This window comes from Pelodiscus sinensis, chromosome 21, assembly GCF_052426305.1.
Source record: "Pelodiscus sinensis isolate ZL-2025 chromosome 21, ASM5242630v1, whole genome shotgun sequence".
Lineage (NCBI taxonomy): Eukaryota > Metazoa > Chordata > Testudines > Trionychidae > Pelodiscus > Pelodiscus sinensis.
Genome location: NC_143072.1, coordinates 12,530,413 through 12,545,770, shown reverse-complemented (window position 1 = coordinate 12,545,770; position 15,358 = coordinate 12,530,413). Strand labels below are relative to the sequence as shown.

General features: G+C 50.4%; 2 protein-coding genes and 1 long non-coding RNA gene across 7 annotated transcripts in view; 1 reads left to right on the top strand and 2 right to left on the bottom strand.

Moving 5' to 3' along the window:
• The window catches only part of LRWD1 (leucine rich repeats and WD repeat domain containing 1), a 41,348-nt gene extending 39,877 nt beyond the window's left edge, over positions 1 to 1,471 (bottom strand). Inside the window, exon 1 of one of the 2 annotated variants that reach the window (XM_075904964.2) lies at positions 1,339 to 1,471. The gene's annotated coding sequence lies outside the window, so the exon portion shown is untranslated. The remainder of the gene's footprint in view (positions 1 to 1,338) is intronic. The other variant, XM_075904966.2, reaches the window with a different exon arrangement.
• On the top strand, positions 1,440 to 4,390 carry LOC112544818 (alpha-ketoglutarate-dependent dioxygenase alkB homolog 4). The gene is made up of 3 exons (XM_075904972.1): positions 1,440 to 1,571; positions 3,030 to 3,227; positions 3,645 to 4,390. Exons 1-3 carry the CDS (start codon positions 1,458 to 1,460, stop codon positions 4,317 to 4,319), a joined length of 987 nt encoding a protein of 328 aa, XP_075761087.1. The 5' UTR covers positions 1,440 to 1,457; the 3' UTR covers positions 4,320 to 4,390.
• The window catches only part of LOC142823491 (uncharacterized), an 18,016-nt gene continuing 5,844 nt past the window's right edge, over positions 3,187 to 15,358 (bottom strand). The window contains exons 1-4 of one of the 4 annotated variants that reach the window (XR_016347644.1): positions 6,925 to 7,120; positions 4,477 to 5,513; positions 4,120 to 4,292; positions 3,187 to 3,325 (exon numbers count right to left, since the gene is read on the bottom strand). This is a non-coding gene — a long non-coding RNA (uncharacterized LOC142823491). Of the gene's footprint in view, positions 3,326 to 4,119; positions 4,293 to 4,476; positions 6,108 to 6,924; positions 7,121 to 15,358 lie in introns of those variants that run through there. The other 3 variants (XR_016347643.1, XR_012897105.2, XR_016347645.1) reach the window with 3 other exon arrangements.

Here is a 15,358-nt window from a genome sequence, read left to right as displayed (position 1 = left end):
CTGTGACTGTGTGACTGAGACCTGGTCCAGTGCCAGGTCCAGTCCAGCAAAGGGTTGAGTTGCCATGTGGTTGTGACCGGGTTAGGGTGTTCTGGTTCAGTTCTAGTGCAGGTTGTGTTGCCTTACTATGGGTTGTATGACTGTGACTAGGTCACCACGATTCTATCGCGGTGTTCCAATACAAGTCTGGATGGAGATTGCATTACCAGGGAGAGGTCACGTGGTTGTGACTGAGTCACCCTGTTTCGATCCAGTTCTGAGGTGGGATTAGATTACCACTCCATGGGGCTGTGGCCTAGCCACCCTGTGCCACTCCATTTCCAGCTCAGAGCAACACTGCTGTGCTAGGGGTTCTGTGGCTGTGATCAGGCTGCCACGGTCCGGTCCAGTGACCGCAAGGGACTATGCTGCTGTGTTAGCAGTTGCAGGGCTGTGACTGGGTGACAGTGGCCTGGTCCAGGTCTGCTGTGGATTTGCATGGCCATGTCAGGGGCAGTGATCAAGCCCTCCTCTTCCAGTTCAGTTCCGGTTATTCAGTTCCAGCTCAGGGCTACGTCGCTGTGTCCAGATCCAGTTCCAGCGAGATGTGGCACCAGCATGTTCTGGCCCAGATAGGGCGCCGAGCTCTGTGACATATGGCCGCAGCTGGGTCCTTGTGTTCTGGTCCAGCTGCAGACCAGGCCACGTTAACAAATGCGTTTGTGACCGTGTTGTGTTCTGGTCGGGTCCAGGGTAGGTCTGGGGGTGCAGAGCCGCCATGGGCATGTCCCCACGTCCCAGCTCAGTCCCGATTCAGAACCCTGCCTGAAACAGGGGAGGGGGGTGGAGGGGCCAGCACCCCCATGTCCCAGGCCAGCTCTGGCTCGGGACCCTGGCCGGGAGGGGGAGGGGCCGCAGACCCTCACGGCCCAGGCCGGCCTTGCTAGTGGAGGGGAGGTGGGGCGCAGTGCCCCATGGCCCATGCCGGCCCTGACAGGGAGCGGGGGGGGGGGAGCCCATGGCCCATGCAGCTTTGCCCGTGGGGGGAGGGGGAAGAGCCTCATGGCCCAGGCCAGTCCTGCCCGTGGTGAGTGGGGGAGGGGAGGAGAGCCCGTGTGCCAGGCTGGGGCGGGCGGACAGCTAAGGCCGGAAAAGGGCGAGAACTACAACTCCCAGCACCCCCCGGGGTCCAGCTCGGCCCTGTGGCTTGGCCGCCCGCCCCGCGGGCTGCTGGGAAAGCGAGTTTGGCGTGGGGGCGGCCGGCTCGGTTCCGAGCCTGCCGGAGCCGGGTCGTGGAGCCCGGGTGTCCCTCCCCCTCCCCTGCGGCGCCCTCCCCCCCCGCGTGCCCCGTCCCCTCACCTGCCGCCGGGGCCGCGCGCTGCCGCGCTGGGCCCCGCCGCCGCGACGGAGCCGGGGGGCGCGCAGCCCGGCGGGCGGCGATCCGGGTCCGGGGCCCGAGCGGCGCCTCTCCCCGCGGGATGGAGGCGCGGGGAGCCGGAGGCGGCGGGGGAGCGGGGCCCGCCTGCGGCTGCAAGGGGATCCGCTCCTGCCTGCTCTGCGAGGGGCCCGCGCCGGCCGCTCCGCCCCCGCAGGTAGCGGGGGGAGGGACCGGGAGGGGGCGCCGAGGGATGGGACAAAGGGGCGCGGGGGGGGGCAGATGGGGGTGAGTTGGTGTAAGTGGATGGGGCGGGCTGAGAGGGGGGGGCGGGCAGGCACAGTGCCTCTTGTCCCTGGCTGCCCTCGGGCACCAGAGAGTGGCAGAGGGGGCGGCTGTTGCCTGCCCCCCACCCTTGCTCGAGAGAGAGGCTAAAGGCTGGGGGGGCTGCTAAACAGGCTGCTTCCATTCGGAGGAAACCCCACAAGCTCAGCCCCCCGCATTTCCAGAGCATGAGGGGAGGGTATTGGAGCTAGCTTCAGGCAACACCAGGCCTAGGATGCATGAGATTAAGGACTAGTCTTGCAGCGCCTTAAAGGCTAACAAAACACACAAATGGTATTAGCCTTTAAGATGCTGCAGGACTGTTCCTTGTTTAAGTTTTTCCAGTTCCAGACTAACTCAGCAACCCTGCTGAAGCTTTTATGCATGAGAGTGACATTGAGAGCTGCCTGAGCAGGGAGGATGCTACTGAGCCTCTGCCTGCAGAGGATGGGGCCACAACCTCCCCTGTAGGCCAGTCAGTAGCTGTTGCTTTGATACCTACACTGGCACCTGAGCAACAAAATTTTACCATTCACACATGCTAACATTCCCCAGAAGATTTGCCATGGCAAGCGTCAGTGTGAACAGCACGTGGTCAGCAGGAACACTCACCCGCTGCTTTTGGGAGGTGAAAGTATTTTGTCTGCAAGTGTGCTGACAGGCAGCAGCTACGGTGTCCAACTTCTACCAACATGGCCGTGCCAAAAGGACTGCGTTGCTAAAAGCTGTAGTGTAGACAAAGAGTTAACACCAGGATATTCCAGCCTGATTTGGATCTCTCCCTCTTTAGGCCTGTATCAAAGGCATCAAGAAAGTCATTAGCTATACAATTGGAGCACTCCAGTTGGCCAAACCACGTTCAGTCCAGTAGCAGTTGCTCACATCTCAACTAGAGCTAGGGGCAGGAAAGACATGCAAAATAGTTTGAGAGCAGCCTGCTGGTTAGTGCACTAGACCGTGGATCCAGTTTAAAGCATAGGTTTCTGTTACTCTAACCAGTAGCATCAGTAGAGGTGTTGTTGGTTTTGTAGAGGGTTTTGCATGAAGTCCATCACCCAGTGTAGTTGGCTACAACTCGGAACACTGAGGGATGGAAGAGGAGCAATAACCCCTCAAATATACACTGTATTTTAAGAAAGCACAGCTTGGTGATTTTTTATCCAGTGGCAGCTTGCGCTATAAAGGTATTACTGTTAAAGAATGAAAGTTGCAGAGATACAGCTGTAAAAGGAGAGTGACATTTCCCTGAAGAGAAACAGTACAACTGTTCAACTCTTAACATGTATCTAACCTATAACAACAGATACAATGGCAATGTCTTATTTTGCTGTGTCCTTTTTTATTTCTGCAGGAAAAAGGTAACTTCACTTATTGTCCAGCAACAGGTCTGGCTGTAGGAAATGAATGTTCAGAGTTTGCTGGCTGGGCATTTCCATTTCCAGGAGTGTTCTTGCTGGAGGAATTTATAAGCCAAGATGAGGAATATAAAATGGTTCAGCTGATGGATCAAGATGACTGGAAACTATCACAATCTGGCCGAAGGAAGCAGGTCTGAGTCCAGAAATAGGTTTCCTTCAGGGGAAGATTATTTCTTCACTTAACAAAAATCATGCTTTAGGTTTAATGTTTTCATTAAATTGATTCTTTCTGAAATAACAAATATTTGAAATTAATTTCTCTCAAGAGTGCATTTGTGATAGCTATAGTGAATCACGCTTGATATTGCACATTGAAACAATCTCAAACCACATTGATGTGCACAAGCAGGAAAACTTGAATCCAAAAGTATTATGACTTTCATGGGGCTATCTTACTGGTGCAGATCATCTTCTGATAAGTCACTGGCAAAGGTAGAAACAGAACCCAAGATGCCCAGGGCTCCCCAGTTTGTCCAGAGGATAGTGCCTCTCTAAAAGGGCATAACCCACATTTTTATTTATCATCATCTGCTTTTCCTTTTCAACAGGACTATGGGCCCAAAGTGAACTTTAAGAAAAAGAAGCTGAAAACTGGTGGCTTCTTTGGCTTGCCCAGTTTTAGCCAGGAGATTGTACAGCGAATGAAGGCTCATTCTGCATTAGAAGACTTCTTTCCTGTTGAGCAGTGTAACCTGGACTATCTACCAGAAAGAGGTTCTGCCATTGACCCACACTTTGATGACTGGTGGCTTTGGGGGGAGCGACTGGTTAGCTTAAATTTACTCTCAAAAACGGTGCTGTCCATGTCTTGTGAATCAGAGGATGGTCTCCAGTTAGTTGCCAATCACAAGCAAGCAATGGGGGAATCAAATCCCTCTGCCTCACCTCAAGCTTCCCAGAGCCACAAACAAAACCACCTTCCTTCCACAACAGTATGTGAAAATTTAGCCAGTTGGGATATTAACTACTTGTTTTCCTCAAGATTTATTCCATACAAAAAAGTTACTGTAGACATTCACTTACCTAGAAGATCCCTGATTGTACTATTTGGAGATGCACGGTATAAGTGGAAGCATGCAATATACCGCAAGCATATAGAGCATCGCCGGGTCTGTGTCACCTTCAGGGAGCTGTCTGCAGAGTTCGCTTTGGGAGGAGAGCAGGAAAAACTGGGTAAAGAACTCCTGGAAATAGCCCTGACATTTCAAGGAAAACCAGTGTAAGCATGAGAGAGAAACCTGGAATTATGAATTGTTTGAATAATTAAAAAATAAAGTTCAGAATTTTTGCAGTTTATCACTGTCTTATTTGGAGGCTGTTTAAAGGACCAAATTATGTAAAATATAAAAATTAGATCTCATGGAAATGTTACAACATTACCATAGATTGAAGAAGCGCAGCTGCTTTTAAAATAAGCCTGCCCTGACAGTATCACAATGCAAACATTGTAGTGTTAGCTGTTGGATGAGAATCAGAAATTGACTATTATACTTTTGTTCTTTACTACTTTGCATTTCATTATAGTTAAACAAACCACTTTAATCACTTAAACCTAAGGGCTGCGTCTACACTGGCCCCTTTTCCGAAAGGGGCATGCTAATTTGACACTTCGTGATAGGGAAATCCGCGGGGGATTTAAATATCCCCCGCGGCATTTAAATAAAAATGTCCGCCGCTTTTTTCCGGCTTTTAGAAAAGCCGGAAAAGAGCGTCTACACTGGCCCCGATCCTCCGGAAAAAAGCCCTTTTCCGGAGGATCTCTTATTCCTACTCGTTCCATGAGGCGTACAGCTAGTTTGGATTAGGAAGCCTAATTCGTGCCGCGTGTAGCCGCACGGCACGCAGTCCGAACTAGCTGGCATTTAAAAATGGTGCCGGCTGGGATCATACAAATGAAGCCCAGGAAGTTCAAATCCCGGGCTTCATTTGCAACTCCGTATGACTACATTAACCCCCCTACTTCAAACTAGGGGGGTAGTGTAGACATACCCTAATTTACCACAGGACTCTCCATTGTTTTTCCTTTGTAATGTGCTTTGACATATACTGATCTCAAGCACTTGATAACAGCTAGCTATTATTATTCCAATTTTCAAGACAGGGAATAGAGGCAAAGAGGAGCTAAGCGACCAACCCAATGTCAAACAGGAAGTTTGAAGTATTGCAAGAAGAAACATAGTTTCCCAAGTTTGAGGCTTATATCCTAACCACTGGACCATCCCCAAACCCCTCGTAGACACAGTTTCATGAGTCTAATATAGTGCTACAGAAATAATAACAATAATCATGGCTGCACCAAGTCTGCATAGATCCTTGCTGTGAATCCTCAGTCATCTTCAGGGCTTGCTTTTGTTGCAAACCAGAGGATCAAGGTATGAGTCTGCTATTCTGTAGCATTACAAGAAGATGGAAGCAGCCTGTGGGTGAGTGAAGTAGGGGGACAGAATATGAAGGCTATGGCTACACTGGCAGCTTCTTGCACAAGAACTCTTTTGCAGAAGAGTTCTTGTGCAAAAACTCTTCCACAAGAGAGTGTCTACACTGGCATGTGCTTTTGCGCAAGAGAATCCATGCCAGGGTAGATACTCTTCCACAAGAAAGCTCTGATGGCCATTTTAACCATAGGGCTTTCTTGCACAAGAAATTCATGTTACCTGTCTACACTGGCCTCTTCTGGAAGAGCTCTTGCGCAAAAGGGCTTCTTCCTGAGCGGGAGCGTCAGAGTTCTGGCGCAAGAAGCCCTGATTTTATACATTAGAACATCAGTTTACTTGCGCAAGAACACACGGCCAGTGTAGACAGGCAGCAAGTTTTTGCACAAGAGCTGCCGCTTTTGCGTGAGATCGCACCAGTGTAGACACAGCCCTAGGCTGCGTCTAGATTGGCATGATTTTCCGGAAATGCTTTTAACGGAAAAGTTTTCCATTAAAAGCATTTTTTGAACAGAGTGTCTAGATTGGCACGGACGCTTTTCTGCAAAAGCACTTCTTGCGGAAAAGCGTCCATGCCAATCTAGACGCGCTTTTCTGCAAAAAAGCCCCGATCGCCATTTTCACGATCAGGGCTTTTTTGCACAAAACAAATCTGAGCTGTCTACACTGGCCCTTTTGTGTGAAAGAGACTTTTGCCTGAACGGGAGCAGAACAGTATTTCCGCAAGAAGCTCTGATTTCAGACAGTAGGAAGTCAGTGCTTTTGCAGAAATTCAAGCGGCCAGTGTAGATAGCTGGCAAATTTTTCCGGAAAAGCGGCTGATTTTCCGGAAAAACTGGCCAGTCTAGACACAGCCCTAGTGTTTAGAGCTCAGACACCGGACTGGTACTCCAAGATCACTATTCAACTCCCATCTCTCCCATGGATGTTATGCCACCCTGTCATATTTTCTCCGCCTATGGACAGGATAATGCTTCGCTATGTCACCAGGGCACTGCAATAAGGCATGGATGGGAATACGCAGATGCCCAGACACTGTGGTGAGGGGGGCCCCATAAGTGCTGTAGAAATGGGGCTTGTCATGGAGAAACCGAACAGGAGCCCCCACCCCTAAGCTGCTGAGACAGGCGAATATTCTTTGGGAAGCAGAAGGCTGCTCTGTGTGTGCAGCCCACCCCCCAGGGAAACGTGCCTTGGCAGGGCTGGGAAAGCCACGGGCCCGCCCCACACTCCCAACACACACACGAGCACGCCCTACACACACGCCCCCTCCGTGTCCACCTCCACACGTACGCACCCCCACACACACACATCCCCGCCACGCAAGGACAAACACGTGTACACCCCACACACGGGAACCCCCCCAACACACACACACACACCGCCGCGCGCGTACCCCACGCCACACGGAGCCGCGCGCGGGCGGGGAGCTCTAGACCCTGCCTGCCGGGCCTGCCCCGCGGGGCCGCTTCGGGCTGGGCGAAGGGGTCACCGAGACCCCCGTGGCGACCCGTTATCGGGGCGGGGGGGGGAACGCTGAGGCTTCAGTAAACCCGCCCCTCCCTCACCTCCGCCCTGGCTGGGCGCCCCCCCCCCCCCCACTTCCGAGTCCGCGCGCCAGGCCCCGCCCCGCGCCCGCCGTAGAGAGGAGAGGCCAGCGGGGCTCCCTGCCCGGCCCTGCGGCGCCACCTGCTGGTCGGAGTGGTCTGTTGCTGAGTGAGTGCGCTGCGGGGGCGGTGGGGGTAGGGATGTGGCAGAGGCCATAGCAGGTCTAAGGGCAGCTGGGAAGAGGGCACCCGCCCAGGGGGCTGCAGATCAGGAGGGCGGGTGCGGGGATTACTTCCCTCTATTTTTCCCCACCCCTGTGCAGAATAAATGTTGTTCTGTGCACCGGGGAGGGCATGCAGCTGTGCACCACCAATCCAAACACATACTGCGGGCTGTGGGCACTCTGCTAATCAGCTGGGCAGCAATGGAATCTCATCTGAGCAGCAGGCCAAGGGCACAGCTTCCTGGGAAGCCTGCTGGGGGACTGCGGCATCCTTCATAGGCCTGCAACCCGCTGGGGCTGCCCTTGTCCTACAGTTCCTGTGCACCAAAGTGTGTAGCCCAGAGCACCCGAGGGATCTCTGGTGAGGGGACAGTGCGAATGCCCTGAAATGGGCTGGCATGTGTGGTCTGTGCCCAACAGAGCACCATTCCTTGCCCGCTGTCTGTACACCAGAGAGTGCCCCAGACTCAGCAGCGCACTTGTGGGTCACCCACGTACCACAGTTGTGCCCAAAGGCTGGGAATAATCAGGCAGGCTCAGGCAGATGCTCAGGACCCATGGTCAGAGTGAAAACAGACACTTGGCAGGATATGCATCGGACGAGAGAAGTTGCCCACACACACAATCTCACAATGAGCATAAGCTTCTTATTTCCCCCACCCCCACACACACACTCACACACACTGACTGTGGCTTCAGTCGCACAGAAAGAGAGAAATGGTTCCACTGCTTGACCTATATGCTTATTTTGTAAAAACATCATTTGATTATGCATGTATTAGTTTGTATTACAATAGCGCTTAGAGACCTCCACTGGATATCAGAGCCCCGTCCTTCTAGGCGCTGTGCAAACACAAAAGTCTTTTGTTCTAAATAGACAAGACAGCTAAAGGGGAGACGGAAGCGCAGAGAGATGAAGTGACTTGCCCAAGGTCACTCAGCAAATCAGTGGCAGGATGAGGAGTGGTATCTAGGTCTCTGGCTTTGCTGATATGTTCTTGGAAAAAGCAACTTCTTGGCAGTTATTATTGCCCTTCTCTGTAAAGGGAAGCATTTCTGCAGAAATTTACAAAGGCAGAAGCCCAGCTCTTATCTGTCTAGTTTCAAAAATTGATTTAATTTCCCCCACTGTCAAACAGTGGTGCTGGAACAATTTTTAGGGTGGGGATGCTGAGTTACGCACCCTCCCTTACACCTGTTTCATGCCCCTCCACTAGTTGCCAACTCCTGGACCAGACCAAATTAGATGCCATGCGTGCTAATAGCATCCAGTCCATGTGGTCTGGGAGCATTGGCAATTCTACCCCAGCACCACCCCCAGGATGCAGCCACAACGGGGGTTTGACTACTGAGCTCTGGATTGGCACTAGGAATACAGCCCCAGGCTAGCGTCAGGACCCCAGGCATCAATGAAACCCCCAAGTCTGATGGCCTAGACCCCAGAGCTGGCAGGGCATTTGGACTGCGGACCCTGCAGGGGCAGGGGCAACAGATGATAGGGCCCCAAGGGCCAGCAGAGCCTGTGAGACTAGCGGGCCGCAGAGAAGCCAGTGGAGCCAGCAGAATCTTGTGGGGGCCGTCCAGAGGCTGAGACCCAGGATGGTGAAGCCAGCAGCAGAGACAGCCCACAGGTATGGGGAAATTGGGAGCAAAATCTGGGGGTGCTGCAGCACCCCGCACACCCCTACTTCCCATGCCTAGCATGTCCAGCTGCTAAAGAGGTTTGATTTCTTGGTTGCCAGCAGAGGGAGCTTAGCTTGTACAAATGGATAGAAAACCTCCTGACAAACATTACAATCCAGTTAGGACTGGGGCCGGCAATCTGCGCCTATCGGGGTTCTAGGTGTGGCCCACGAGACATTTTGTTTACAGTTGCCCACAAGCAGGGTCACCAGATTCCGCTGGTTTGTGTCCACATAGCTTTTTTTATAGCAGTTCTACAACAATGACATGTTTATAAAGGAAGGGCACGTGAAGTGAAGTGCATGCTGATTACACACAACATTGAGTGTGAGAGCCGGGCACTCCCTCTGTATCCAATCAAAGCGCTGCTACGGTTCAGACGGCACCTTCTAGATATGCAAGCGCAGTTAGCAAAATTACCCTGTCCCAGGAGACATCTTGGTTACAACAATCTCGCGGCCCACTGAGATGAAGGCCCATGCGGTCCACTCTCTAACCTAGTTGCCCATCCCTGATTTAGGATAATCAGATGCTTATCCTAAATCAACAAAGCTGACAGTACTGTATAAACAAATCTTTCAGAGCCAAATTCATCCTAGGTGTCATTTCAGTGACTAAGGCTATCAGATTTATAATGTCCCACTACAAGATATTATGATACATGATTTGGTGAAGCTGTGTCATGATCCTATCACATATTAATCCAATCTTGTGACACAGATCTCATGCACAATAGAAAGTTGTACCCTTTAATAAACCCCCGTAGTCAAAGCAATAAAACCCTCTGAATGTGGATTCAGTATAAAGGACCTTTACACCAGTATAGCAACTCTGCCTAAACTATAGCTTGTACCAGTATAAATCACACCCCTAAGGGTACGTCTAGACTGCGGCGCTAGGATAGCTATTCCGTGTCTTTGGAACCAGCCAGTTATTTCAAAGTAGATTTCAAAACAATTGGCTCGCTATTCCAATAATCCTGTAACCCTCATTCCACCAGGGTTAGAATCATAGAATCATAAAACACTAGAACTGGAAGGGACCTCAAGAAATCAACAAGTCCAGTCCCCTGCCCACACGGCAGAACCCAGTACCATCTAGCCCATCCCTGATAGATATCTATCTAACCTGCTCTTAAATATCTCCAGTGATGGAGATTCCACAACCTCCATAGGCAATTTATTCCAGTGTGTAACCACCCTGAGCGTTAGGAAGTTTTTTCTAATGTCCAACTTAAACCTCCCTTGCTGCAATTTAAGCCCATTGCTTCTTGTCCTATCCTCAGAGGCCAAGGAGAATCTCCCTCCTTGTGACACCCTTTTAGATACCTGAAAATGGCTATCATGTCCCCTCTCGGTCTTCTCCTTTCCAAACTAAACAAGCCCATTTATTTCAGTCTTCCTTCAATAGGTCATATTCTCTAGACCTTTAATCATTCTTGTTGCTCTTCTCTGGACCTTCTCCGATTTCTCCACATCTTTCTTGAAATCTGGTGCCCAGAACAGGACACAATACTCCAATTGAGGCCTAATTGGCGCAGAGTAGAACGAAAGAATGACTTGCTCACAACACTCCTGTTAATGCATCTCAGAATCACGTTTGCTTTTTTTGCAACAGCGTCACACTGTTGACTCATATTTAGCTTGTGGTCCATTATGACCCCTATATCTCTTTCTGCAGTACTCCTTCCTAGACAGTCATTTCCCATTCTGTATGTGTGAAACGGATTGTTCCTTATTCAACTTTAGCCTATCTGAGGGTATGTCTACACTACCCTCCTAATTCGAAATAGGAGGGTAATGTAGGCATACCGCAATTGCAAATGAAGCCCAGGATTTGAATTTCCCGGGCTTCATTTGCATAAAGCCAGCCGGCGCCATTTTTAAATGCCGGCAGTTCGAACCCCGTGCCGCGCGGCTACACGCGGCACGGAGTAGCTAGTTCGGATTAGGCTTCCTAATCCGAACTAGCTGTACTCCTCGTGGAATGAGGTGTACAGATAGTTCGGAATGGCTTGCTAGTTCGAACTATCTAGCCCGTGCCGCGTGTAGCCGCGCGGCACGGGGTTCGAACAAGCCGGCATTTAAAAATGGCGCCGGCCGGCTTATGCAAATGAAGCCCGGGAAATTCAAATCCCGGGCTTCATTTGCACGTTCGGTATGCATACATTACCCCGCTAGTTCGAACTAGCGGGGTAGTGTAGACATACCCTGAGAATGGTTATCCAGCCAGTTATGCACCCACCTTATAGTGGCCCCATCTAAGTTGTATTTGCCTAGTTTATTGATAAGAAGGTCATGCGAGACCGTATCAAATGTCTTACTAAAGTCTAGGTATACCACGTCCACTGCTTCTCTCTTATTCACAAGACTCGTTATCCTGTCACAGAAAGCTATCAGAGGATATGTCTACACTACCCTCCTAATTCGAAATAGGAGGGTAATGTAGGCATACCGCAATTGCAAATGAAGCCCGGGATTTGAATTTCCCGGGGTTGATTTGCATAAGCGGGGCTCCGCCATTTTTAAATCCCCACTCGTTCGAACCCTGTGCCGATGAAATGAGAAGTAACGGTAGGAAGCCTAGTTCGAATTACCTAGTTCGTGCCCCGTGTAGCCGCGCGGCACAGGGTTCGAACGAGCAGGGATTTAAAAATGGCGGAGACCCGCTTATGCAAATGAAGCCCGGGAAATTCAAATCCCGGGCCTCATTTGCAATTGCGGTATGCCTACATTACCCTCCTATTTCGAATTAGGAGGGTAGTGTAGACATACCCAGATTGATTTGACATGACTTATTCTTTACAAATCCATGCTGGCGCCTATCTGTCACCTTATTTTCTTCCAGATGTTTGCAGATGAATTTCTTAATTACTTGCTCCATTATCTTTCCTGGCACAGAATTTAAACTGACGTAAAGGGATGTTTTGGAATAGCGGTTTATTTTGAAATTTGGTGCTGTGTAGCAATAAGCTATTTCGAAATTAGATCAAAATTGTATCTCTTATTTCAACTTATGGGTGCAGTGGAGATCCACCATAAGAGATATCCTTAAATTAGTACAGCTTTCAAATATAGGTCAGCCCATGTGTTACAGAACCTAGAGAGACTGGCTATTGAGCTACAAACTGAGCTTTCAGGGTGTGAGGTTGGTTGTACAAAAACTAGGCTGTCCCACGAATTTTGTGATCCATGACCGGTGTGGGCCCACGATGTGTCATCCCGCTCTCCTGCCAGTTTGCTTTCTTTGGCCATCCAAATCAACACAGCTCCCGCTGGAGAAGGCAGAGTAACAGCTGGTTATGTACAGTCACAACCCAGCAAGCCTCAGAACACAGGCTACTGCTATAACTATAACACATGGTCCTTCCATCCACAGATCAGGTGGGACATTGAGATGGGGGATGTGTAGGCGGCAGGGCTGACTTATCCATTAGGCACAGTGCCTAGGGCCCACAATACTTTTAAGGGGCCCACGAACATGTTTTAATTTCTTTTAAAATCAGAAGAAAAAAAATGAACTTTTAGGGTCGAAGAAAATGTTTCAATTTTTTTCTCACATCAGAAAAAAATGAAACTTTCAGGGCCCACGAAAATCTATTACATTTTGCCTAAAACAGAAAAAAAATAAAATGTTGAAGTATTTAGGGTTATATCAAAAATAATTTTTAATTTTTTTTTTATGGAGGAAGGGGCCCATGAAGGCAAAAGTGCCTACGGCCCATGAAAGTCATAATGTGGCCCTGGTAGGCGGGCGTTAAGTGTTCCTTCCACATACAGAAGTGAAATGACTTGCGGGAAATATGATTGGCAGAGACAAGAATAATACCCTGGATTGTCCTGGATCAATTAAAAGGCATTACATCCTTAGCAACACACATTAAAAACAAAAGATGCAGGCGCAGATGACCAAAAACTTTCGGTTTTCAACATGGATTGCTGAGGATGTAATGCCTTGCAATCGATCCAGGACAATAACCGTTTGTACTAGTACTCTGGGTATATCACATAGGGTATGTCTACACTACCCTCCTAGTTCGAACTACGAGGGTAATGTAGGCATACCGCACTTGCAAATGAAGCCCGGGATTTGAATTTCCCGGGCTTCATTTGCATAAGCGGGGAGCCGCCATTTTTAAATCCCCGCTGGTTCGAACCCCGTGTAGCGCGGCTACACGGGGCTCGAACTAGGTAGTTCGGACTAGGATTCCTATTCTGAACTACCTAGTTCAAGCCCCGTGTAGCCGCGCTACACGGGGTTCGAACCAGCGGGGATTTAAAAATGGCGGCTCCCCGCTTATGCAAATGAAACCCGGGAAATTCAAATCCCGGGCTTCATTTGCAAGTGCGGTATGCCTACATTTCCCCGCTAGTTCGAACTAGCGGGGTAGTGTAGACATACCCATAGTGTAAGGCAGAGGCTAGGAACATATCACTTCCTTCTTTCATTTCTCTAGAGCATTCACCTGGCTCTAGCTCCTTGCTGTGATGCGAAGGCAGCTAGTTCAGTTTCAGCTCCCATTGGCAAATTACAGCTGCATTCGGAAGCAGCGTGCGCGAACAAGAGAGAGCGAATCCGAAGGCCTAAGGCCCTATTCATTAAAATTGTGTTCACCTAGGAAACAGAAAGCTGAAACTGCCACTTGCATTTCCTACCCTCTGGTATTTAGAACAGTGGCAGGCTGCTGCTGGCAGATGGCATTTTCAAGCAGGCCCATATGTTCCTCTCTGGCTTTATTTATTTTTTGTGCCGATCACAGCCACACACACGTGCATCTATTTTTTGCTGCAACAAAAATAAAATCGAAGTGTGGAGCCAGATTCTACTCTCACGCATCAGCACCTGGAGATCAGGTCCAAAAAGACATCTGTGCTGGACAAAGCAGTTCAGCGAATCTGGGGGCGCTGGCATTTTCCAGCAGGATTTGACTCTCTGCTCTCCTGAGCCTTCTAGCCTTATAAACAGTCCCTGGCAAGTGAGAGAGAAAAGTTGCGGGGCTGTAGTAAAATGCACATCAGCCATGCTCCCAGAATGGCCTGATCAGCTCCCTATACTGGGGACCGTGGGCGGGGCCAGCAGTTTTCAATCAGCCAGGGTCTGTTTTTGCAGCTTGTGTCTTCATGCTGGCAGGTGTAAAGGGGCCGTTGCATGTCAGTGAATCAGGCCCAAGGTCTCACACTAGTTACATATTGGTGTAACTCACTTGGCTTCAGTGGATTACTCCGGATTCACTCCAGTGTAATAAGGAAGCAAGTCTGTATGTGGCAATGGCAATTCCAGGTTCCACGAGACATTACCAGCCACGTGAATAAGGCACCTATCACAGTAACAGCATGCTGCCATCCGTGGGGTTGATAAACACTAGGGCTACATGTACACTGCGCATGGTTACGCAAGATGATATGCAAATGAGGCATGGTGATGAATATCGCCATGCCTCATTTGCATACCTAATGAGCCACCATTTTTGCAGAAGGGGCTTTTGCGCAAGAAGGAGCTGTCTACACTGCTCCTTCTTGCACAAAAAACTCCTCTTGCGCAGGAGCCGTTCTTCCTGAAAATAAGCAGCAGAACGGCTGCTGCACATGAGGGGGTTTTTGTGCAAGAAGGAGCAGTGTAGACAGTTCCTTCTTGCACAAAAACCCCTACTGCAAAAATGGTGGCTCATTAGGTATGCAAATTAGGAGTGGCGTGCCTCATTTGCATATCTTCTTGCACAACAATGTGCAGTGTAGACATAGCCCAGGGATGTGAAAGGTTAACTCTAACCAGGTGATGCTTACCACTTCTGGTTAACTCATAAGTGGTGGGAGCTGGAGCAGGGACGCTGCTCGGAGGGAGGCTGGGAGCCAGCAGCCAGCCCCAGTGCGGAGCTGGTGGTCAGGAGCCCCGCAGGCTGGGGGCTACTCCAGCCAGGCTGGGACAGTACCGCTTAACCAGTTAAAAATTAGGTCAACCTGATTAACCAGGATCTTACAACCCTAATAAACACATCAAGGCTCTCAGCGCCATCCCCGAATAGAAATGCACTTAAGAGAAAAAAAATCCATGAGCCCCCCAGCAGACATGGGAGACGCGGAGCAAAGCCGCGGCGAGAAAAGCCGCTCCGCGTCTCCCTGGTCTGCTGGGTGGACCCCCCCAGCTGACCACCAGGGAGACGCGGAGCAAAGCCCTCCCCCCCAGCAGACCAGGCTTTTCTCGCCGTGGAGGACGTGGGCAGTCCCACAGCCCGCGTCCTCTGTGGCGAGAAAAGCCGCTCCACGTCTCCCTGTTCTGCTGCAGGGCGGGGGCCCCCCCAACACACCAGGGAGACGCGGAGCAAATCCGTGGCAAAAAAAGCCGCTCCACGTCTCCCTGGTCTGCTGGGAGGACCCTC

What these genes read in the sequence shown, in the direction of transcription:
- LOC112544818 (XM_075904972.1), top strand. Translation starts at nt 1,458, where the DNA reads ATGGAGGCGCGGGGAGCCGGAGGCGGCGGGGGAGCGGGGCCCGCCTGC. An exon ending in CGGCCGCTCCGCCCCCGCAG is followed by an intron (nt 1,572 to 3,029) that starts GTAGCGGGGGGA and finishes TTATTTCTGCAG; the next exon opens with GAAAAAGGTAACTTCACTTA. An exon ending in AATCTGGCCGAAGGAAGCAG is followed by an intron (nt 3,228 to 3,644) that starts GTCTGAGTCCAG and finishes CCTTTTCAACAG; the next exon opens with GACTATGGGCCCAAAGTGAA.